The sequence below is a fragment of the Zea mays genome, chromosome 7 (genome assembly GCF_902167145.1).
Source record: "Zea mays cultivar B73 chromosome 7, Zm-B73-REFERENCE-NAM-5.0, whole genome shotgun sequence".
NCBI lineage: Eukaryota > Viridiplantae > Streptophyta > Magnoliopsida > Poales > Poaceae > Zea > Zea mays.
Window position 1 is genome coordinate 16,795,412 of NC_050102.1, and position 23,065 is coordinate 16,818,476.

The 23,065-nt window shown below is 41.3% G+C and overlaps 2 protein-coding genes across 3 annotated transcripts; both read left to right on the forward strand.

Moving 5' to 3' along the window:
• The first annotated feature begins 505 nt into the window (after positions 1–505).
• On the forward strand, positions 506–8,063 carry LOC100193726 (Coatomer subunit gamma). Its single transcript, NM_001358873.1, has 18 exons — positions 506–732; positions 947–1,044; positions 1,192–1,242; positions 1,782–1,895; positions 1,982–2,182; positions 2,289–2,390; positions 2,611–2,718; positions 2,791–3,021; positions 3,922–4,172; positions 4,267–4,438; positions 4,828–4,983; positions 5,080–5,130; positions 5,348–5,488; positions 5,569–5,769; positions 5,863–5,994; positions 6,078–6,251; positions 7,084–7,323; positions 7,719–8,063. The coding sequence occupies exons 1-18, from the start codon at positions 684–686 to the stop codon at positions 7,911–7,913; spliced, it is 2,667 nt and encodes an 888-aa protein (NP_001345802.1). The 5' UTR covers positions 506–683; the 3' UTR covers positions 7,914–8,063.
• A 3,975-nt stretch (positions 8,064–12,038) lies between these two features.
• LOC109940837 (UDP-glycosyltransferase 91A1) lies at positions 12,039–13,837 on the forward strand. Of its 2 annotated transcripts, none has more exons than XM_020541163.2 (2): positions 12,039–12,668; positions 13,295–13,837. In XM_020541163.2, exons 1-2 carry the CDS (start codon positions 12,295–12,297, stop codon positions 13,308–13,310), a joined length of 390 nt encoding a protein of 129 aa, XP_020396752.1. In that variant the 5' UTR covers positions 12,039–12,294; the 3' UTR covers positions 13,311–13,837. The 2 variants fall into 2 exon arrangements, with proteins under 2 accessions (XP_020396752.1, XP_020396753.1); XM_020541164.3 differs by having other exon boundaries at positions 13,409–13,809.
• The last annotated feature ends 9,228 nt before the right edge of the window (positions 13,838–23,065 follow it).

Here is a 23,065-nt window from a genome sequence, read left to right on the forward strand (position 1 = left end):
CACCTTTCACATCGAATGTTTAGATGTTTGTTAAAAGTATTAAATATAGTATAATGGTAAAAGTAATTACCAGGGGTGCAAACGACTATTCAGATATCAGTTTTTTAGTTTTTTATTGTGAATTAAATACAATATAGAATATGTTATACAAATTATATTCTGTCTCCAGTAGAACGTAAAAATAGAGGACGTAGAACTGTAGGTGATACTATTTGACACTGTTTGCAGAGAGAAATTTGAAATATGGGATAAAATAGCGGATGAGATAGGGGATCTACTCGAGATAGATATAAGTCAATTAAATTTGATTAGTCTATGGTTCGATTATGTAATGCTACAATAAGAACGTGTTTAATATAGCTCTGCTTCGTTTTAGAGCAGATCTATTATATAATTCTGGTTGAATCAGTTGTGCTGTAGAGTTTAGATTGTTTTTTTAGGCCGTGAGTTGCATCCGAAGGAAAGGAAACTCTGCTCATCAACCCGCTGGGTGCCAGTGTGGTACCGGTACCCTTCCCTCACTCTCCCGGTTCTTTCCCGGCGCTGGATTCAGATCCGCACGCTTCTCCATTTCCGTAAAGCTCCGTGCCTCCTCCTCGTCTCTTCACTCCAAATCCACCGAGGCCATCGCCTGGGCCCCGGGGAAACCCCTCGCGCTCGTGGCCCTGTGAGCAGCCGCAGCCATGGCGCAGCCGCTCGTCGTGAAGAAAGACGACGATCTCGACGAGGAAGGTGAGCGCGCGCGCGTCAGCGCCTCTCGTCTGTCTCGTCTCGTTTCTTCGTTGCGCACCTCCGGTTGTGTGTGCCCTTGCGTGCGTTCGTGCGCGCGTGTATGTGCCCAGATCTGTGCTCGCCGCGCCCTAGATCTGGGGCGATCCGGCCCGGATTCCCTCGCTCTTCGCCATTGCTCTTGGCTGATTGTTGGCTTGCTTGGTTGCTGCTGCAGAGTACTACTCGCCATTCCTGGGCATAGAGAAGGGCGCCGTGCTGCAGGAGGCCCGAGTCTTCCATGACCCTCAGCTCGACGCGCGGCGATGCTGCCAGGTGCCTATCTGCACAATCGTATTTCATCGCCTCCCCACGGGATCACGCGATACCATCTCTCCGAGCTTGTGCGAATGTTGATTCGAATGCATTCGAGGGCTCACAAAATGAGGTGTGGTTTCTCATGTTTTCTTCATGTATCTGCAGGTTATCACCAAGCTCCTGTACCTGCTCAACCAGGGTGATACCTTTACCAAGGTACACTGGCACATCGTTTATCCTACCACGATCATAATTTGGCAGGGTTTTTAGATTCAGAGTGCTGGTACTCTTTTTATATTTAAAATTAGTGTGAAGTTTGGCCATACTTATCGTCCTCCAAATCATAATTTGGCTGGTTATTTAGATTCAGATTGATGGTACTTGTCATATATATTTAAAATTAGTGTGAAGTTTGACCATACTCAATGTCCTCTGAAAAGAAGTTGGTACCTACAAAGTTAGGTTCAACACCTGGTACCCTGAATAACATTAGGTGAGAAGTTACTTGCTAGCTTAATGTGTAGAGTAGACCTTATGCATGCTTCAAACACTGCAAGTACAAAGGGGGGCCAGGAGTACATATAATCACATGTGATGTAGTGCAGTTTCTTCAATACATTAGTGTGGCCATTGTGCTCTACTCCAGGATCTGTGCTACTTGATAGTTTTCTATGAGTGGAAAAATTGCAGGTTGGCCATTGTGCTATAGTCCATGACTTGTGCTACTTGATAGTTTTATGAGTGGAAAATTGTAGGTTGAGGCTACAGAGGTCTTCTTTGCAACGACCAAGCTGTTCCAGTCTAAAGATGCGGGCCTTAGGAGGATGGTGTACCTCATGATCAAGGAACTCTCACCTTCAGCCGATGAGGTTGGTGACTATTGGTTTCTACTATGTGGTTTGGCAAATAATGTGGAATGTGGAAATGACTTTCATTTGTGATCTGTTGGGTGTAGGTCATCATAGTAACAAGCTCTTTGATGAAGGACATGAATAGCAAAACTGATATGTACCGTGCAAATGCTATTAGAGTTCTTTGTCGTATTATTGACTCAACCCTTCTCACCCAAATCGAGAGGTATTTGAAGCAAGCCATTGTTGACAAGAATCCTGTTGTTGCCAGTGCGGCCCTTGTTAGTGGCATCTACTTGCTTCAAGTATGTCCTGCAGTTATATTTTGTGCTCCAGTTGGATATATTGTTACTAGTTGGTGCAGCTATAGATATTTTTATTATGTTTTCCACATGTTTGTATTATTGGCAGACGAGTCCGGAAGTTGTAAAAAGATGGAGCAATGAAGTTCAAGAGGCTGTGCAGTCAAGAGCTGCTCTTGTGCAATTTCATGCCCTTGCTCTTCTTCACCAAGTGAGTTAAACATTTGGTGTTCTTTTAAGTAGGATAGATGGGCGTATCCATAATATCCTCAACCTCAAATGGTAAAATGAACCATACACTTGGAAAAAACTTAATTAGTCAGATCTTGTTTGTCTGTTACTTTTGCAACATGGAGCACTTTGATATGCTCAAGTTGTTTGTTAATGCACAAATAAGTTATAATCTCATTCTCATGTACCTGATGTTTCAGATTAGACAAAATGATCGGTTGGCTGTCAGCAAGCTTGTCACTAGCTTGACCAGGGGTTCAGTTCGCTCTCCGTTGGCCCAGTGCCTACTTATTCGCTACACTAGCCAGGTACGTGTTTCTTATCTGCCAGATCTAATGTAGATATAGAACACCGGTATCTGAAATATTTGGCATCTACAGGTGATTAGAGAGTCTGGTGTGTACCAAGGTGGAGATCGTCCTTTCTTTGATTTCCTTGAGTCCTGTCTCCGGAATAAAGCAGAAATGGTCATACTTGAGGCTGCAAGAGCAATTACAGAACTGAATGGTGTCACAAGCCGAGAGCTTACACCTGCAATTACTGTGCTGCAGTTGTTCTTAAGTTCATCCAAACCTGTTCTCAGATTTGCAGCTGTTCGCACACTTAACAAGGTTGGTCCGCTGCTCTGTTTATTTCTTTACACTAGCTGATCTTTGTATTATGCTCTTCTCATTTAAGTAGAACTTTTGATTGTGTAGTAGTTTCCAATACAGAATCATAGGCTTTCAAATGTATGGGTTTCTTTTTCATCACAGAAATATAATAACACATCAATGTTGGTTCCATGCTGTTCTTATAGTTAATACTTATTTTGGTTTGAGATGGATTTTGTATTTTCCATGAATGGTTACCTAAGAAGTTAAACTCTAATCTCGAGTATCTAAATAATTTTTTAACATAACATTCAGTTTGTGCTTTCTCTAAATTCTCTCAGTAGCCATGTAATATAGCTGGAAGATAGGACTGCTGATATATTCATCTCCTTGATTGTTCAATCTTGTTTACACATGCTTTGTGCTTCAACGACTATTGAATCCTGGGCTATGGTTTGTTTATAAATTGTGATCCATAACAGCTGATCCTTGGGTAGGACGAACACATGTTGTTTGGTTACTGGACGGAATTGATGATATTTGTTTGACGAAAGATCAGACATTTCAGAATGGCATCTTTTATTTAACATGTTTTGAATCTGTTATTTTTCTTTCTATTGCATATAGGGAACAACAGGTGATAAGAGTGTAATATTAAGTTATCTTTTACTTATTGTTTATTTGGTGATCATATGTATTTTCATTATGTTATTTGAAACTAGGACACTCTTTTCCTATGTGGTTTGTCTGTTGTGGAAAATTCATCCCCCTTTTAGAAAGCTCTTTTAGTGTTCTGGATTTGCTGTTGGAATAACACTTTTCTTATTGATTGTATGGCACAAATTTCTCGGAGTGTTCTTGTCAGAATCATTGTTATTCAATTATATTTACTGACTGTTCATGTGAATAATTGTACAGGTTGCATCAACTCATCCTTTGGCTGTCACAAATTGTAACATAGACATGGAGAGCTTAATCTCTGATCAGAACAGGAGCGTTGCAACCCTTGCAATTACAACACTGTTGAAGACAGGCAATGAGTCAAGTGTTGATCGTTTAATGAAACAGATGACCAACTTTATGTCAGACATAGCTGATGAGTTTAAGATTGTTGTTGTTGAAGCAATAAGATCCCTGTGCTTGAAGTTCCCTCTGAAATATCGCTCATTGTATGTATATAGAAGCGTGTTTGCACTATTCTTGTTAAACATCGTAAACTACCTTTTTCATCTATAAGCATTAATTTTCATTTATCTGTTCCAGGATGAACTTCTTGAGTAATATTCTACGGGAAGAGGGAGGATTCGAGTACAAGAAAGCCATAGTTGATTCAATTATTATACTCATTAGAGATATTCCTGATGCGAAGGAAAGCGGTTTATTTCACTTATGCGAATTCATAGAAGACTGTGAATTCACCTATTTGTCCACTCAGGTAATCAACTAATCATTCTGCAGGCATGTAATTTGGAAATCCGTTGTAAGATACTGATTTAATTTCATTTTTTGTCTAAATGTTTTTTTCTTTTGTTTCTGTATATATAATAGGCTGATCAAATGGAAATAGTGATTAGTGACTGCTGAACACATTTAGTTTCTAACTATATATCTTCTGCTGTGAGTTGTCTAGAGATGGTTATTTTCTGCTTCTGTAGATATAATGAGCTAATTGAATTGAAACTTGCAACTAAACTCATTTTGTATTTTTCTATGTTAATTCTGACATTTATCATTATAGACTAGTAAAATATCTATTCGTGGACTACTTTAGTAGGTCAGGTGATTTCTTCATTGTAATCAAATTGCCTTTTACTCTTGTGGCAGATACTTCACTTTTTGGGAAATGAAGGCCCCAAAACATCAGATCCCAGTAAATACATACGCTATATATACAATAGGGTGATACTTGAAAATGCTACAGTTCGAGCTAGTGCAGTCAGCACATTGGCAAAATTTGGTGCCTTGGTTGACTCACTCAAGGTACATACACATCTTTTTTACTTTAATGATGTCCTTGCTCTGCAATGTGTTTCTGATCTGTCAAATGTTCATTGCACCTGCAATTTTTTTATCCAGCCTCGCATATTTGTGCTCCTGAGACGCTGCCTGTTTGATGGAGATGACGAGGTACTTTTACCATGAAGATACTTATCTGTTCTGTTTTTTATGATTCAGTGACCCTTTTCGTGGTGTGCTTTCCTCATTTAGTGCTTTGCTTCCTCATTTTAGCTTCTAAGTGTTAATAATAAATCAAAAGTTATATTTAAATAAATGATCTTGCTTGATTCTTCTTTTTCAGATGGAAATATTTTTTGTGCTGATGTTTGATATGTTTATCTTATAGGTGCGCGATAGAGCGACCCTTTACCTCAAATTGTTAGGTGGGGAAGCTACAGTGGGTGAGACAGAGAAGGATGTGAATGAATTTCTCTTCGGCTCACTTGATGTTCCATTAGTAAACTTGGAGACGAGTCTGCGGAATTATGTATGTCTTAGTCACTTTCAATATAATCATGTATTTTCTGTATTATGCTTGCATCTTATGTTAGCATAACTTGTTGACAGGAACCTTCGGATGTACCTTTTGATATTTCATCTGTTTCGAAGGAAACAAAATCCCAACCCCTTGCGGAGAAAAAGTCTACAGGCAAGAAATCAGCAGGTCCAGCATCTGCTGTCAGTGGCTCTGTTTCTACAGTTGATGCTTCGTATGAGAAGCTTCTTTCGTCCATTCCGGAATTCGCTGATTTTGGAAAGCTTTTTAAGGTTGGTATATATTACTTCTTCTATGGAAGATGAACATTATGGACATGGCTGAATCTCATTTCATGTGTTGTAACTTTTTGTCCGCTCTTCCAGTCATCTGCACCTGTAGAATTGACTGAAGCTGAGACCGAATACTCAGTGAATGTTGTGAAGCATATTTTTGATCGACATGTTGTGCTCCAATACAACTGTACCAATACAATTCCTGAACAATTGCTTGAACAGGTATGTAACTTATTTCGTGTGTAGGTTTACATGCATATGATGTGTTTTTATGATTCAGTGCCTTTAACTCCTCAATTTCACAGGTTATTGTTTTGGTTGATGCTTCTGAGGCTGACGAATTTTTAGAAGTTGCTTCAAAGCCTTTAGAATCATTACCATATGATTCTCCTGGGCAGACCTTTGTGGCTTTTGAAAATCCAGAAGGTGTCATTGCCACCGGCAAGTTCTCAAATATCCTGAAATTCTTTGTTAAGGAGGTATGTGTTTTGCTTGCTGCTCCCCATCTTATATCTTTCTATGTGCATTTTGTGTGAGAAGTGCCAATGAGCAAATGGAAGACATTATTTACACCTTGTCTACTCCAGAAATCAGTGTTTCATGTTTTTTTTTCTCGAAAACGCGCAGGAGAGCTGCGCCCCTTTATATATTAAGAAGATAGGAAAAAAGGTCTAAAATAGACCAAACAACAGCAGGCCTCAAAAAAGAAATCAGTGTTTCATGTTTAGCTTGTGATGTTTATATTAAAAAGTTTTCAGACCCAGTTTTTGTTCCTCTAGGGAAAAGGTTGAACCAGGCCTTCCCTATGGGAAGAACCATTCATACTGAACAAAGGGAGGCGTATATGAAAGTTTATCGTAAACATGATAATCTGAACGGAACTGTCTGGTTCTTCAGCCTAAGGTCCCTTGTTAGTCATACCAGTAATCATGGCTGAACTCACTTTTTATCTGTAATCTTTTATTTAACATAAGATAGTGTTTTTGTCTAAACATTAGTTGATCTATACCTAAAATATGCTGAGCTCGAAATCAGTTCTATCTTCTTTGTTGCTATACAAACTAATATATTGAGCTTCAGGGTTCTTTTGAGTTTCCAGTGAAATTGATAATTTGTTAATTGGATGCCCTTGACTTCTTGCAAATGCAGTAAACTGGGATCTACATCTGCCTTTGTACTCTTCTGATAAAGATCATCATATGACATATATGCACATAATCTGTTCAGATAATTTGTGAAATGCTTTCATGCCTTTCCATTTGAAGTGGCAAACGGTAATTTGTTGATTTTGGCTCATTTATTGTGTTTCAGGTTGATCCATCCACGGGTGAAGCTGAAGATGATGGTGTCGAGGATGAGTACCAGCTTGAAGATCTTGAAATCGTTTCTGCTGATTATATGTTGAAGGTGGGAGTATCTAACTTCCGAAATGCCTGGGAAAACATGGATCCAGAGACTGAGCGAGTTGACGAGTATGGGCTTGGAGTAAGGGAGAGTTTGGCTGAGGCTGTAAGTGCTGTTATAAGCATCCTTGGCATGCAGCCTTGTGAGGTTAGTCTCTTTTATCATTCTTTTTACTGTCAAATGAATGCCACGGTCATACAATAATAAATTGATTTGTAATAAAAATTTTCTTAAAAAGTTCTATAGTGGTTTCTACCTCATGTGGAGAAAAAAATGGATTTTATTATTTAAATAAACTCCAAGGCCTGTACCAATTAACAGTCCTGATCACTAAGAAATTTAAGTTGTATCTCCTTCCCTGATACTCGACAATTTTTGAATTTCCATAAAATCTAGCAGTATTGATAGCTCAAGCAACCAACAGCTCAAAGTGTCATTGCCGTGATTTTGGAATCCTGGCTGTTTCACATATTTATGCCCGGTGCAGGAATGAGCATTGGTTTTCACCTTAAATGATGGCTTATTTCACCATTGGCTTGTAGGGAACTGACGTGGTCCCAAGCAATTCAAGGTCGCACACTTGTCTGCTCTCTGGTGTGTTTATTGGCAACGTGAAAGTCTTGGTGAGACTGTCATTTGGAATTAGTGCACCGAAGGAGGTGGCCATGAAGCTGGCAGTTAGATCTGACGATCCAGAGATCAGTGACAGGATCCACGAAATTGTCGCTAATGGCTAAAAACAATGGTAGTATCTTTTTTTTACTCCTTTTCTTTTGGCTTTCATGCTACGGGAAGTTTGAGGGGATTCAATTAATTAGAGTATATGTAAGTTTGGTTTCCAGTCGAATCTATCATTCGTTGCACCATCATTCTTCCTTGACACAGTACACCAGTTTTTGGTTGTTTTGGATCTGTACAATTTTCCTTATATACTGAGGACTTAAAATAGTATACGCAATAATATGCAGGTAAAGTTTTGCTGGAAAAAATGAGCATATTGCCCCCACTAGGCCACTATCTCTCTTTGCATATTGCGCGTCACTAGTAAAATTTTACTATCGGAGCTATGAATTCAAGCAAGGAGCAAAATATTACTGTCTGTCTAGTTATGGTGTATATCATAGTGCATATCTTTAATATGTATCTAAAGAAGCTAAAACAACTTATAATAGGAATCCGAAATAATTTATAATTAGGAACCGAGCGAGTACTAGGGATAGTTTTATATAAACTGGTCATATGATCCGGATAGGGTAGAAATATTCAGTTTTCAACTCTGTTCTCTGGCATTGATTTGATTAAGTGGACACAAGTTAGCATATAGCAGGTTGGTAGTGGATCTATCAACTTTCCCTTTTTTTTCCAAAGATCTATTTGATGAAGTTAACCAATGCTGTATGCCTGTATCCCTCCTATAACACGCGAACATGAGTTTTGGCAACTTCTGTTAGGTCTAAGCCAACTAAGGACGATGAAGACACCAAAACCCCTTGGGTTGATAACTAAGGTTACCATTTTAAGGCTGTCTTTAGCATATTGTGCATATATAAACTGCAATATTTATAAAGTGAAGTTTAAAGATATGAGATGAAATAGGATAAGTAAGCTGTTGGAGACAACCTAAGTGATATTCATTTGGTACTAGGTTTGTGCTCGTGCGTTGCCATATGAGTTAAAATTAGTGTAAAATATAGATACTGAAGGACAAACATCACTATGATATTCAAAAAATATGTGGCAAAATATCACTGTAAACATATATGATTGTGAATTGTGATGACACACAAATTATTCGATAAAATATTAGCAATTGGGAACAAACCTAGTGCCAAATAACCCTTTATCCAATAACTTTCCTAAATAGCAATTGAGAACAAATCTAGTGCCAAAACTAACAGTAATGACAGAAAGTTTAGGAGGATATACCAACAGACCCAACTAACTATCCAGTAAAATTCCATAACAACCATAAGAAAGCAAAACGGCAAAGAAAATTTAATTGTCCCAAGAAAACATTGCCAGTTGCAGTTAAACGTCTAACCATGGAGATCATCAAAGGACTTCATGTAGTCATCAAGCTTCTCTTCATGACCGATCTTAACGATCGAACCATCATCTTCAACCTGCAAAGCAAACGGTAATGAAGAAAACTGATAATTAAAGACAAAACTGGCAACATAGGGAGAGCTATGAATGGACATCCCCAAAGTCGATTCTTTACGGTTAGTCTACCACCTGCAAGCTTTAATTACTATACATAAAGACTGCATCACCTCTATTTTATAGGGCACAAGGAAGGAGGGCAGGGCAAATGCAGTAAAAATGTCATTTTAGTCATTTTAGTCAACCCCTTGGTGACTAGAGGACTAAACTTTAGTTGGAGGCTTCTAATTACCTTGTTTGCTTCTTTAGGTCATGTACAACCCCATTAATTGAGGCGTCTCTTGAGAGGTCTCTAGGGGGTAAGCGAAAAAATCAAGAGACGAGCTCTTCACAAAGAGCCGGTCTCTTCACGACTATTTATATTTATTGTCTCTTAACTACATTTATAATCCAAGGACACTTAGGATTATACTATGCAGTCTCTTAGCTGTCTCTTGTATTTAGAAAACCGTTCTAGGGTCTCTAGGTTGTACATGTCCTTAGGGGCTAAAAGTGACTAAAGTTCACTAGTCACTAAAGTTTATTTTCCTTAGGGGCTAAACAAAAAGACCATGAGAATGGTATATGAGTGGGCTAGGACCTAACTATGGTCATGTTTATTTTCCCTTAGCACTAAACTTTTTTGCTAAAGTTTAGCAAGTTTAGCACATGAGGGACCAAACAGGCTGACAAAAAGTGTTGTGCTACTATTTAGCACACATTAGCATTTTAGCTCCACCAAAGATACTAAAATGTGTTAAAAGTGATCATAACCCCTTTCTCTCTCCCCCACCATGGTCCAACTGTTGCTTTCTCTTCCCCCATCGAACTGTGCTAAAGAGGTATTAATTAGGGCATTAATTAGGAGTTTAGCACTTGTATCCAAACAACCCTTAAATGCTAAAGTTTAGCAAGGTGTTTAAATATAGCATGTGCTAAATTTTAGCACTATGGAAACAAACTGTCCCTAATGCGGGCCTATTTGTTTCCCAAACTCAGATGCCTTGACAAGCTATCAGATTATGGGCATGTTTGTTTTAGTTTTTTTTTCTTCTGATTTTGGACGCTAAAAGCTGCTGCAGAATACCAAACGTTTAGTTTTTCAGTCTGTTTTTATGAGAATCGCTTTGGTGAAAACCGTCTAAAATGAACATGAACACCTAATCGATCGAATCGTCATAATAGAAGGAATCCGTCACTTACTAAATCCTAAACCCTATAGACTACTTCATCTTTTTCCGTACGTAATTCCATGATACTCATATTTTCCATATAGTCAGATTCTCCACACAACGTCACAACCAATTGTCAGAAAAGCTCCTCAACAAAAAGCCAAAATAAACGGACACTATGATTGGCCTGGTGGTTTATTTGTTTTGGGTGTGGCTATCATGGTATTTGAAGCACCCGTGGTCCAGCTCCCAAGCAATAAAATTCAAAGTCGTTTTTGAGAGCCTAGCTGGTGTGTTGCACCTTTTGTCAGTGTTAATGACCGGCCTATGGTGCAGCAAAACAAACAAGAGACCGTGTTGGCCTGATCTGTTTGGTGCAACAATACCAAAACACAAAATAATTGCACCTCACACATCTGGCTTGGCCCAGTCTGTCAGTACGGGCCACACTGGTGCAGAATCAAACGGGTCCTCTGTATCCATGCCAACGTGTAGGGGTCACCTGAGCCCTCTTGGCTGAGCGGACATACGAATTATAAACACATCTGCGTGCATCCGATCCGAATAATCTGAGTAGAAGAAACCTCCGGTGTCATCTGATTTCATATCAAAGGTGCTGCCGTACCATTTCATCTGCGCACGCAGTAGTCAAGCTACCTGCTAGATTCTACAGTGGCTGGCCATGGAAGAGGACGACACCCAAGAATAGGGGTGGACATTTTCCGTCTGATTGGTTGTTGTACACAGGTAGGCTGGCTCATATCCGACGGGTCAGGCTCCTTGTGTACAAGCTTGGTATGTACATATGCTTTTGTTTGGTTGGTTGTATTATTACATTCAGGACAAATATAACCTGTGTTTGGTTATCTACACCAAAACATGTATTAGAGAAAAGTGAATAAATAAATCTTTAAATATTATATAGCATGTGTGGTCTAGTTTTGTTCAAAAAAAATCCAGGAACACGAATATAAAATCGGTTCGATGATTAACTTTTTTATTTAAAAGATATGATGCAAGAACATATAAATGCGTTCTCGTTTTGCGTGCAACTACATGCAACAGCATGCCACCGGACTGCACGCCGGCGTACGCGCGCTGGGAGCATCTCACGCGGGCCTGGCTCGCCATCTATTTTTGCATCCGTTCAACCAGTACGCTGAGAGAAGTAAACCAAACAATATGCACTTTGAGACTCCGCGAGTGCAGCTGCAACCTTCCGCACATCAACCAAACAGGCAGTTTAAAACCGAACCCGAACCTGAACCGAACCCGAATAGATCGAATTGTCGGTCTATTTGGGTTTTTGGGTTCGGATTCGGTTCCTATACGTGCTATATTTCGGGGTATGGATTCGGGTTCGATTCTGAACTTTTAAAACCCGAATAGAACGAATAACCCGAAATATAAAAAAGCTCTTAATATGTGATGATATTATTATATGATTTATGAACTTATTAGCTAGAAATAATAATATCATCTTAACAATAATATATATATCTTTGTATGCTAATTTTATAGTCACTTGTTGTAATAATAGTACTTTCAATTAATTATTCATTGTATATATTTTGACAAAATATACTAGTCTCTCTATAATTTGGGTCTATTCGGTGGACCGAATAGACCGAACCGAAATTGTGAGTCTATTCGGGTTCGGTTCCTAATTTTTTTTGAAAATTTCGGTTCTCATTTTTCAAAACCTGAAATTTCACAAACTCGAATAGACCGAACCGAATTAACCTAATAGACCGAATGTCAAGCTCTCCACATCGTCGTGTTCCCATGACTGGCGTTCGGCCACATGATCACGTTTCTGGACCTCTCCAAGCGGCTGGCGCGGCGCGGCCACGCCGTCACCTTCGTCTCCACGCCGAGGAACGCCGCCAAGCTGCAGGGCTCCATCCCGCTGGAGCTCGCGGCGCACCTATGCATCGTCAGGCTGGACCTGCCCGGCGTCGATGGCCTCCCCGAGGGCGCCGAGTCAACCGCCGACGTCCTTCCGAAGAAGGTCGGGCTCCTCCAGAAGGCGTTCGACGGCCTCGCCGCGCCGTTCGAGCGCCTTGCCATCGGGGCTGTGCTGCCGCCGGCTAGGCGTCCGCGTTCTCGAGGAAGCTCGACTGGATCGTCCTCGACTTCGCTCAGAACTGGATCTGGCCAATTGCTGAACAGCATAAGGTAGTGTATATATTTTTACGTATTGCCTGCATTTTTTCTAAGGGTACTAAGAAAAAAACATAATTAAGAGTAAAAATGAGGAAGGTTATAAAACTGAGGGTACAAATTTAAATAGCCCTTTTGTTTTTTCCGGTCACAAGGTGTTTAGAGAAGAAATTGACCGAATTAGTCGGATAAATAGTCGTACTATCAAGAGAGGTAAATGACATTTATCTATGGGAAACTTAGGGTGTGTTTGATTGCGGGACAGCTAGGACAGGGTCGTCCCCTGACGTCCTCTCTCATTCCTCCAATTTTGAGGGACAATAGGGGACAACACTGGATAGTCCTGTCCTAACCCTTGACCCAGAACCAAACAACCTAATTTGAGGGATCGTCCCATCCCATCCCGTCCTGTCATTGCAACCAAACGCATGCCTCATAGAGCATCTAGTAGTTGCATTTGTATTAGGACTAACAACGCTTCCGATTTCGAGAGTTAAAATCTTTTCAAAAGCGTGGTTGAAAAGTTAAGTGGTTCATTGGTCAACGGACCGTTCGACCGGGATTGGCAGACTGTCCGTGACTCACTATGTGGACCAACAGAAGTGGTCCTTCTCGGAGTAATTTGAGCTCTTGTATTGCAGACCATCTGGACCTTAGGGTCGGCTCGTCCGCGGTCCTAACTAGAGGGATTGCATGTTTACACAAGCCCCTGTATGGTTGTACAGACCTGACCAGGGTCAGCGGACCGTCCACAGGTGCTAAAATATTTTGGGCAGAGACTATGTGTTGGGGGTCTGCTTCGTCGCCGAAGGTCCCATAAGAATAAACACCTTCGGAAGATCGACACAGAAGCAAAGCCGAAGCTGCCAATCAGAGAGCTTCATAGCGTACTACCGGATGTACCGACTTAAAGATGAAATGACCAATCGGTCCATGATAGCTTGTATTATGATTGTAATCATTTGTAAAGGGCATGAATGTAATTCCTCACAGGCTGCGTCCTGTGCCTATAAATGGATGAACAGTACCCCTGTACTGTTCACGCTATCTTGTATTCGCTCGTGCGCCACGCTTGGATTTTTGCCTTCTATCAAGCCGAAGGCACAAATGTAATTAAATATTGTCTTTATCTATTCAAGATTATATAATGAAGATATGTGAATGATGTTATATGATTATTCATGTTATCTTCATGTTTCATATGCTCTGTCTTTCATTAACGTATACCGTGATGATGAAGGTACGTCCTTCATGACCTTCGTCCGAAGATCGTTATATCCTAAGGGAAATAATGCTTCGAAGGACGAAGGACATTAACATTTAATATTTTGTGTTGCCTTGTTCTTAACTCATAGCATTTGAGAACAAGTCCCCAACACTATGTGTTTTTGATCAAGTGTACTATGAACTGTTCGGGGTTTTAGTCTGGACAGTAATGTCTCCCAGGTGGCGGACCGTTCGGTCTTGGAGGGCGAACAATCTGCCCGTGTTAAAGTGGTCTAATCGGAGCTCAGGTGAGTTTAGTTGCCAGATCTCAGATCGTCCGGCCGTGGGTGGCGGACCATATGGGCTAGCCTTTATCTGACAACTCTAACAGGTTTCAAACGAGGATATAACTGTTACTGTGTACAAGGGACCATTCGACATGAGGGCGCAGACTGTCTGCGTGTGCGCAGAAGCTGTGTTACTTGCACAAAACGACTAGAAATGTTTGGAACATATAAATAGAAGTGGTGCTCGTGTGCGAGACCTCTCTTGGCAATTTCTAGCACAAATTGAGCATATTTGTGATCCTCCTGTTGGAACTTGCTGACACATGGTCAAGCTAATCCAAACAGTAGGAGAACGGGGATGATTTGATGCTTGACAACACGGTGTATTAGAGCAACAGTGTTTTTCAGCATCTCGAATTAGGATACAGTACGGGGGTATTTATAGGTAACCAGGGGGCGGTCTCACCTTGGTAAATACAATTATGCCCCTGGTTACCTACGTTATCCCTAGAATATTCCCCTTCAAAGGGTTATTACATGTCATTACAATGTGATTAGGTACAACACGGATGGATACACCATTAACTCTACCTACACTATAGCTTACAAGTGGGACCAGGCGCCCTAGGGCGGTTTACATGGGTCTACTTTGACAACAAAGCACGGGTAGCGACAGTGGCCCCCGTGTTCCGTGCGCCGAGTCTTTGGAAGTGTTGGGGGTCTTCCTCTTCCAATGGTACTAAAAACACAGCTATCCATTTGCTTTCAGCATACTACTAAATATTACAGGAGCTTTGTCACCAGAAAAGCTTTGGTATAACACAAGAGGAGCGAAGCAAGCTTCGTCCAACAGACTTCGTCATGGTGAAATGGGTAGATAACGTGGCTTCGGCACAACGAAAACAAAGTACAACGAAGCACACTTTGTCAAGCAGGCTTCGTCACGACGAAACAATGAGACGATGCAAGGAGAAGGTGTTGCTCAAGTTATTAAATACAAATGACGATGTAGCCCTTGTGACATCTTGTAAGCTCTGTATGTAATTATTGAGGGCATAAATGTAATAGCGTACGAACCCTTATGGTTGCCTACAAATAGATGAACAATACCCTCGTATTGTTCACGCTGGATTGTAATTGCTCTCACGTCATCACCTTCAAACAAGCCGAAGGTATCAATGTAATATAAATTCTGATAATGTTAATATGTTTATCATGGGATAAATATATGAATGGATAATGTTAATATGTTTATCTGATGTGTTCTTCATGACCTTCGTCTGAAGATCATTATATCCGAGAGGAGATAATGCTTCGAAGGATGAAGGTCCTTAATGTTTGATAATTGTGTTGCCTTGTTCTTGATCCACAACATTTGAGAACAAGTGACCAACATTGGCGCCCACCTCCGGTGAACTCAAACGATCACCTTCGACACCAGGAACTCGAACAACAATCTTCGTCATGCCTCCGAAGAAGGCAATAGCGCCAGGGGCTGCCCTTGCACCGCTGAACATCAACCAAGAGGGGCTCCCTCTGAGAGAGGCTCGAAACCAGAAAAGGAAGGCCATTAGCCCAACACCACAGGAAGAGGAGCTGGATCAAGAGATCAGAGATCTAGAGGCCATCCAACAAGTGGAGAGAAGAAGAGAGAAAATGCTTCGGCTATCTGAACTCTAGAAGAAGATTGATGAAGCTGACGAAGAGATGTGCCATATTGAAAGTCGCCTAGAGGGGGGGGGGGTGAATAGGCGTAATCTAAAATTTACAACTTTAAACACACACTACAAGCCGGGGTTAGTGTTAGAACTAAAATCGAGTCTGGGAGAGAGGGGGAAACAAATCAAATGAGAATCAAGCGAATGAACACAATGATTTGTTTTACCGAGGTTCGGTTCCAAAGAACCTAGTCCCCGTTGAGGAGGTCACAAAGGCCGAGTCTATTTCAACCCTTTCCATCTCTCAAACGGTCACTTAGAGCGAGTGGGCCTTCTTCCTTAATCTCACGGGTCACTAAGACCTCATAAGGACCACCACACACTTGGTGTCTCTTGCCTTGCTTACAAAGCACTTGAGAATGAGAGAAAGAAAAGAAAAGCCAAGCCAAGCAACAAGAGCAACAAAGAACACAAGAAAACCCTCTCTCAAGTCCCTAATGGAATTGAGTTGATTTGGTGGCTTGGAGAGGATCCAATCTATTTGATGTGTCTTGGAGTGGAGTTCTTTGCTCTTGTATTGAATGCAATGTTCTGAAAGCTTGGATGGTTATGAATGAGGTGGTTGGGGGGTATTTATAGCCCTCAACCACTTCTATAGTGTTGGGGAGGCTGCTGTCGATGGGCGCACCGGACAGTTCGGTGCGCCACCGGACACTCACTGTTCAGTGTCTGGTGCGCCGCCACGTCACCCAATCATTAGGGTTCTGGAGCAGTTGACCGTTGGCACCCTTGTCTTCTTGTGGCACCGGACAGTCCGCTGCCCCTCTGACTCGTTGCTCTGACTTCTGCTGCGACACTGTAGCGCTGTCAGAGTCGATCGTTGCGCGTAGGTAGCCGTTACCCCGCTGGCTCACCATACAGTTCGGTGAATTATAGCGGAGCGCGCCTGCGAAAACCCGAGAGTGGCTGGTTGGACCCTGTACGGTCCTGGTGCACCAGACACTGTCCGGTGGCACACCGGATAGTCCGGTGCGCCAGACCACAGCACACTCAAGTCCCTTTTGCTCCTTTTGAATTGGGTCCCTAACTTGAATATTTATTGGTTTGTGTTGAACCTTTATGCACCTATAAATCATGTATTCTAGAGCAAACTAGTTAGTCCATACGTTTGTGTTGGACATTCAACCACCAAAATTATTGTGGGAAAAGGTTAACCCTATTTCCCTTTCAATCTCCCCCTTTTTGGTGATTGATGCCAACACAAATCAAAACAAATATATAGAGTGTAGAAATGAACTAGTTTGCATATGGTAAGTGCATAGGTTACTTGGAATTAAACCAATTGTTAATCTCACTAGATATGAATGACTTGCTTTTCTTTTATTAACATTTTGGACCACATTTGCACCACTTGTTTTGTTTTCGCAAATTCTTTTGGAAAACCTTTTCAAAGTCTTTTTGCAAATAGTCAAAGGCATATGAATAAGATTGCAAGAAGCATTTTCAAGATTTGAAATTTCTCCCCCTGTTTCAAATGCTTTTCCTTTGACTTAACAAAAACTCCCCCCTGAATGAAATTTTCCTCTTAGCTTTCAAGAGGGTTTTTGAAATGGATTATCAATTTGAAAATTGACCTTTAAAGATACCAATTGAAGAATTGATTATGAATTGGATACCAATCATCAATTAACTTTGTTTTGAAAAAAAATTTAAATGGTGGTGGTGCGGTCCTTTTGCTTTGGGCTTAATTTCTCCCCCTTTGGCATTAATCACCAAAAACGGAGAATTTGAGAGCCCTTGGGTATTTTCTCCCCCATTGGTAAAGAAATATGAGTGAAATGTTATACCAATTTGAGAGATATATGAGTAATGGCAAAGGATAAGTGATACCGTCAGAGTTGGAGTGGAAGCCTTGTCTTTGCCGAATGACTCCATTTCCCTTTCAATATAAGACTAAGGATAGAAATATACTTGAAAACACATTAGTCCCATATGAAAGAGGTGATCAAAGGTATATAAAAGAGCTATGTGTGCAATGTTTCAATCAAAGTTCTGAGAATCAAGTATATTTAGCTCATTCCTAAGTTTGCTAAAGGTTTTCTCATCTAATGGCTTGGTAAAGATATCGACTAATTGATTCTTGGTGTTTACATAAGCTATTTCGATATCCCCTTTTGTTGGCGATTTCTCAGAAAGTGATACCGAATATCTATGTGCTTAGTGTGGCTGTGTTCAACGAGATTATCCGCCACGTGGATTGCACTCTCATTATCACATAGGAGAGGGACTTTGCTCAATTTGTAGCCATAGTCCCTGAGGATTTGCCTCATCCAAAGTAATTGCGCACAACAATGGCCTGTGGCAATGTACTCGGCTTCGGTGGTGGAAAGAGCTACGGAGTTTTGTTTCTTTGAAGCCCAAGACACCAGGGATCTTCCCAGAAACTGACAAGTCCATGATGTGCTCTTTCTATCAATTTTACACCCTGCCTAGTCGGCATCGGAATATCCTATTAAATCAAAAGTGGATCCCTTGGGGGTACCAAAGCCCAAACTTAGGAGTTTAAACTAAATACCTCATGATTCTCTTTACGGCCCTAAGGTGAACTTCCTTAGGATCGGCCTAAAATCTTGCACACATGCATACAGAAAGCATAATATCCGGTCGAGATGCACATAAGTAGAGTAAAGATCCTATCATCGACTGGTATACCTTTTGATCTACGGATTTACCTCCCGTGTCGAGGTCCAGATGCCCATTTGTTCCCATGGGTGTCTTGATGGGTTTGCCATCCTTCATCCGTAAAGAGAGTAGGATCGACTTTTCCGACTTTGAAGTCATTAGTGATAAGAAAATCTCGCAGGCATTCATACCATGCTCTTGGGGCTTGCTTGAGCCCATAAATCGCCTTTGAGAGTTTGTAAACATGGTTAGGATACTCACTATCTTTAAAGCCTGGAGGTTGCTCAACATAGACCTCTTTCTTGATTGGTCCATTAAGGAAGGCACTTTTCACGTCCATTTGATAGAGCTTAAAGCCATGGTAAGTAGCATAGGCAAGTAATATACGAATTGACTCAAGCCTAGCTACGGGTGCATAAGTTTCATCAAAGTCCAAACCTTCAACTTGTGAATAACCTTTGGCCACAAGTCGGGATTTGTTTCTTGTCACCACACCATGCTCATCTTGCTTGTTGCGGAATACCCATTTGGTACCTACAACATTTTGATTAGGACGTGGAACTAAATGTCATACCTCATTCCTCGTGAAGTTATTGAGCTCCTCTTGCATTGCCAGCACCCAATCCAGATCTCTCAGTGCATCCTCCACCCTATAAGGCTCAATAGAGGACACAAAAGAGTAATGCTCACAAAAATGTGCAACTCGAGATCTAGTTGTTACCCCTTATGAATGTCACCAAGGATGGAGTTGACATGGTGATCTCGTTGAATTGCTTGGTGGACTCTTGGGTGTGGCGGTCTTTGACCCTGTGTTTCTTGATCATCTTCCTTGTCATTATTATCTTCATCTCCTCCTTGATCAATGTCCTCCTCTTGAGGTGGCTCATCCCCTTGATCTTAATCATCTTGAACTTGATCCTTATTTTGGGTTGGTGAACATGCTTGATTGGAAGATGATGGTTGATCTTGTGCTTGTGGAGGCTCTTCGGATTCCTTAGGACACACATCCCCAATGGACATGTTCCTTAGCGCGACGCATGAAGCCTCTTTATCATCTAATTCATCAAGATCAACTTGCTCCACTTGGGAGCCATTAGTCTCATCAAACACAATGTCACAAGAAACCTCGACTAATCTAGTGGATTTGTTGAAGACTCTATATGCCCTTGTGTTTGAGTCATATCCTAATAAAAAGCCTTCTACAGCTTTAGGAGTAAATTTAGATTTTCTACTTCTTTTAACAAGAATAAAGCATTTACTCTCAAAGACTCTAAAATATGAAACATTGGGCTTTTTACCGATGAGGAGTTCATATGATGTCTTCTTGAGGATTTGGTGAAGATATAACCGGTTGATGGAGTAGAAGGCGATGTTAATCGCCTCAGCCCAAAACCGGTCTGGTGTCTTGTACTCATCAAGCATGGTTCTTGCCATGTCCAGTAGAGTTCTATTCTTCCTCTCCACTACACCATTTTGTTAAGGTGTGTAGGGAGAAGAGAACTCATGCTTGACGCCCTCTTCCTCAAGGAAACCTTCAATTTATGAATTCTTGAACTTCGTATCATTATCGCTTCTTATCTTTTTGATCCTTAATTCGAACTCGTTTTGAGCCCGTCTTAAGGATCCCTTTAAGTTCTCTTGGGTCTGAGATTTTTCCTGTAAAAAGAATACCCAAGTGAAGCGAGAATAATCATCCACAATAACTAGACAGTACTTACTCCCGCCGATACTTATGTAAGCTATCGGACCAAAATAGATCTATGTGGAGTAGCTCGAGCGGCCTATCCGTCGTCATTATACTCTTGTGTGGATGGTGAGCGCCAACTTGCTTTCCTGCTTGGCATGCACTATAAATCCTGTCTTTCTCAAAATGAACATTTGTTAGTCCTAAAATGTGTTCTCCCTTTAGAAGTTTGTGGAGATTCTTCATCCCAACATGGGCTAGTCGGCGATGCCAGAGCCAACCCATATTAATCTTAGCAATTAAGCAAGTGTCGAGTTTAGCTTTGTTATCATTAGAATCAACTAAATATAGCTGACCCTCTAACGCTCCCTTAAATGCTACTGAATCATCACTTCTTCTAAAGACAATAACACCTACATCTGTAAATAGACAGTTGTAGCCCATTTTACATAATTGAGAAACTGAAAGCAAGTTGTAATCTAAAGAATCTACGAGAAAAACATTGTAAATAAAATGGTTAGGTGATATAGCAATTTTACCTAAACCTGTGACCAAACCTTGATTTCCATCCCCGAATGTGATAGCTCGATGGGGATCTTCATTTTACTCATAGAAGGAGAACATTCTTTTCTCCCGTGTCATGTGGTTTGTGCACCCGCTATCGATTATCCAACTTGAACCACCGGATGCATAAACCTACAAAACAATTTTAGGCCATGTTCTTAGGTACCCAAATAGTCTTAGGTCCTTTGACGTTAGAAACAAGCACCTTGGGTACCCAAACACAAGTCTTTGAACTCTTTTGTTTTCCCCCAACATATTTGGCAACTACTTTGCCTGATTTGTTAGTAAGCACATATAAAGCATCAAAAGTCTTAAATGAAATATTGTGCTCATTTGATGCAGTAGGAGTTTTCTTTTTAGGCAGTTTAACATGAGTTGATTGTCTAGAGCTAGAAGCCTCATTTTTATACATAAAAGCATGATGAGAAACAATGTGAGATTTCCTAGCATAAATTCTCCTAATTTTGTGCTCAGGATAGTTAGCAGGGTATAAAATGTAGCCTTCACTATCCTGAACCATGGGAGCTTTGCCTTTAACAAAGTTGGACAATCTCTTAGGGGCATTAAGCTTGACATTGCTTCCCTGTTGGAAACTGTTGGGGACCTTCGGCATCCGAAGGTCCTCAAAAATAGGATTTAACAGTATTTTTGGAGTACAATGTGTGAACAGGTATCTTCGGACTCAAGTCGGCATCACAGTAGACCAGAATAATACGAAGGTTGGTACAGCGCCGAAGGTGTGAGCAGGAAAGCTTCGGCGTGACAGCAAAGAGTGAAACCGACTTAAAGATGAAAAGGCTATTTAGACCTCGACAGATTACTATAGAATTATTATCAAGTGTAAAGGGCATGAATGTAATTTTGTATGGGTTGTGTCCCGTGCCTATAAATAGGTGAACAGTATCCTCGTACTGTTCACGCTGACTGGGCATTCGCTTTTTGCGTCACGCTTGTACTATCATCTCCTTCCAGTTGAAGGTACACTTGTAATTCAACGATATTTCTGTTCATGCCTGATAATAATATATAATTGTTTATGTTGACTTTTATATTCCTTACATTTCATCCTTCGTCACTGTACAATGAATTTATGAAGGTACGCCCTTCATAACCTTCGTCTTAAGATTGTTATATCCTAAGGGAGATAATACTTCGAAAGACGAAGGACTTTAACAATTAACATTTTCTATGTTGCCTTGTTCTTGACTCATAGCATTTGAGAACAAGTCACCAACATTGGCGCCCACCTCCGGTGAACTCACTTCCACTCTGAGTTTTTGAACACCTTCGGCGATCATAAACCTTCGTTATGGCGCCGAAGAAAGCTTCAGCGACTGGGGCTGCAGCTCTGCAACCGCTGGACCACAATCAGGAGACAGTCTCCCTTCGGGAGGCCCGAAGCCAGAAAAGGAAGGCTGTCAGCCCGACACCACCAGAGGACGAGATAGATCAAGAAATCAGAGATATGGAGATGCTTCATCAACAAGTACAGAGGAAGAAAGAAAAGATGGCCAGGCTAGCTGAACTGCAGAGGCAGATAGACGAAGCCTCTGAAGAAGTTCGTCATCTTGCCCAGGATGAGCAACACCGAAGGCCTCAGCACCAAGACCTTCATCAGGAGGGTTTTCCCAACGAAGATGACTGGTATGACAATTTCCATCATGGGAATTTTGTTTTTGATGATGCTTCTCCTCTGTCCGCTGAGCTGCAGGCTACACCTTGGCCTCCGTCCTACAAGCCGCCTCAGCTTCCCGTATTCGATGGCCACTCAGACCCGAAGCAGTTTTTGATGAGCTACGAAGCAACAGTATCTTCGTATGGTGGCAATGCTGCAGTCATGGCCAAATCTTTCGTTATGGTTGTCAGGAGTGTTGCTCAAACCTGGTATTCCTCCCTTCGACCAGGAACGATCACTTCATGGCAGAAGCTGAAGGACTTGTTGTTAACTAGCTTCCAAGGGTTTCAGACGAAGCCGGTCACTGCTCAAGCTCTGTTCCAGTGCACCCAGGATCATGAAGAATACCTTCAGGCGTATGTCCGAAGGTTCTTGCGTTTGAGGGCACAGGCACCAACGGTGCCCAATGAAATTGTCATTGAGGCCATGATCAAGGGGCTTCGGCCAGGACCGTCAGCTCAGTACTTTGCTAGGAAGCCCCCTCAAACTTTGGAGAAGCTACTCCAGAAGATGGACGAGTACATTCGGGCCGATAATGATTTTCGCCAAAGAAGGGAGGAGGCTTTCAGGTTTTCTGAAATGACCAGGGGCTTCGGATGGAGGTTCTATCCGAGGCACGTTAGATCAATTCATAACTCTACACAAAACGATGATAG

Bases quoted from the DNA above. Each gene is read 5' to 3' on its own strand.
- LOC100193726 (NM_001358873.1), top strand. From the start codon at position 684: ATGGCGCAGCCGCTCGTCGTGAAGAAAGACGACGATCTCGACGAGGAA. The intron at 2,391-2,610 runs GTGAGTTAAACA...CTGATGTTTCAG, and splicing joins CCCTTGCTCTTCTTCACCAA to ATTAGACAAAATGATCGGTT. The intron at 4,439-4,827 runs GTAATCAACTAA...CTCTTGTGGCAG, and splicing joins TCACCTATTTGTCCACTCAG to ATACTTCACTTTTTGGGAAA.
- LOC109940837 (XM_020541163.2), top strand. From the start codon at position 12,295: ATGATCACGTTTCTGGACCTCTCCAAGCGGCTGGCGCGGCGCGGCCAC.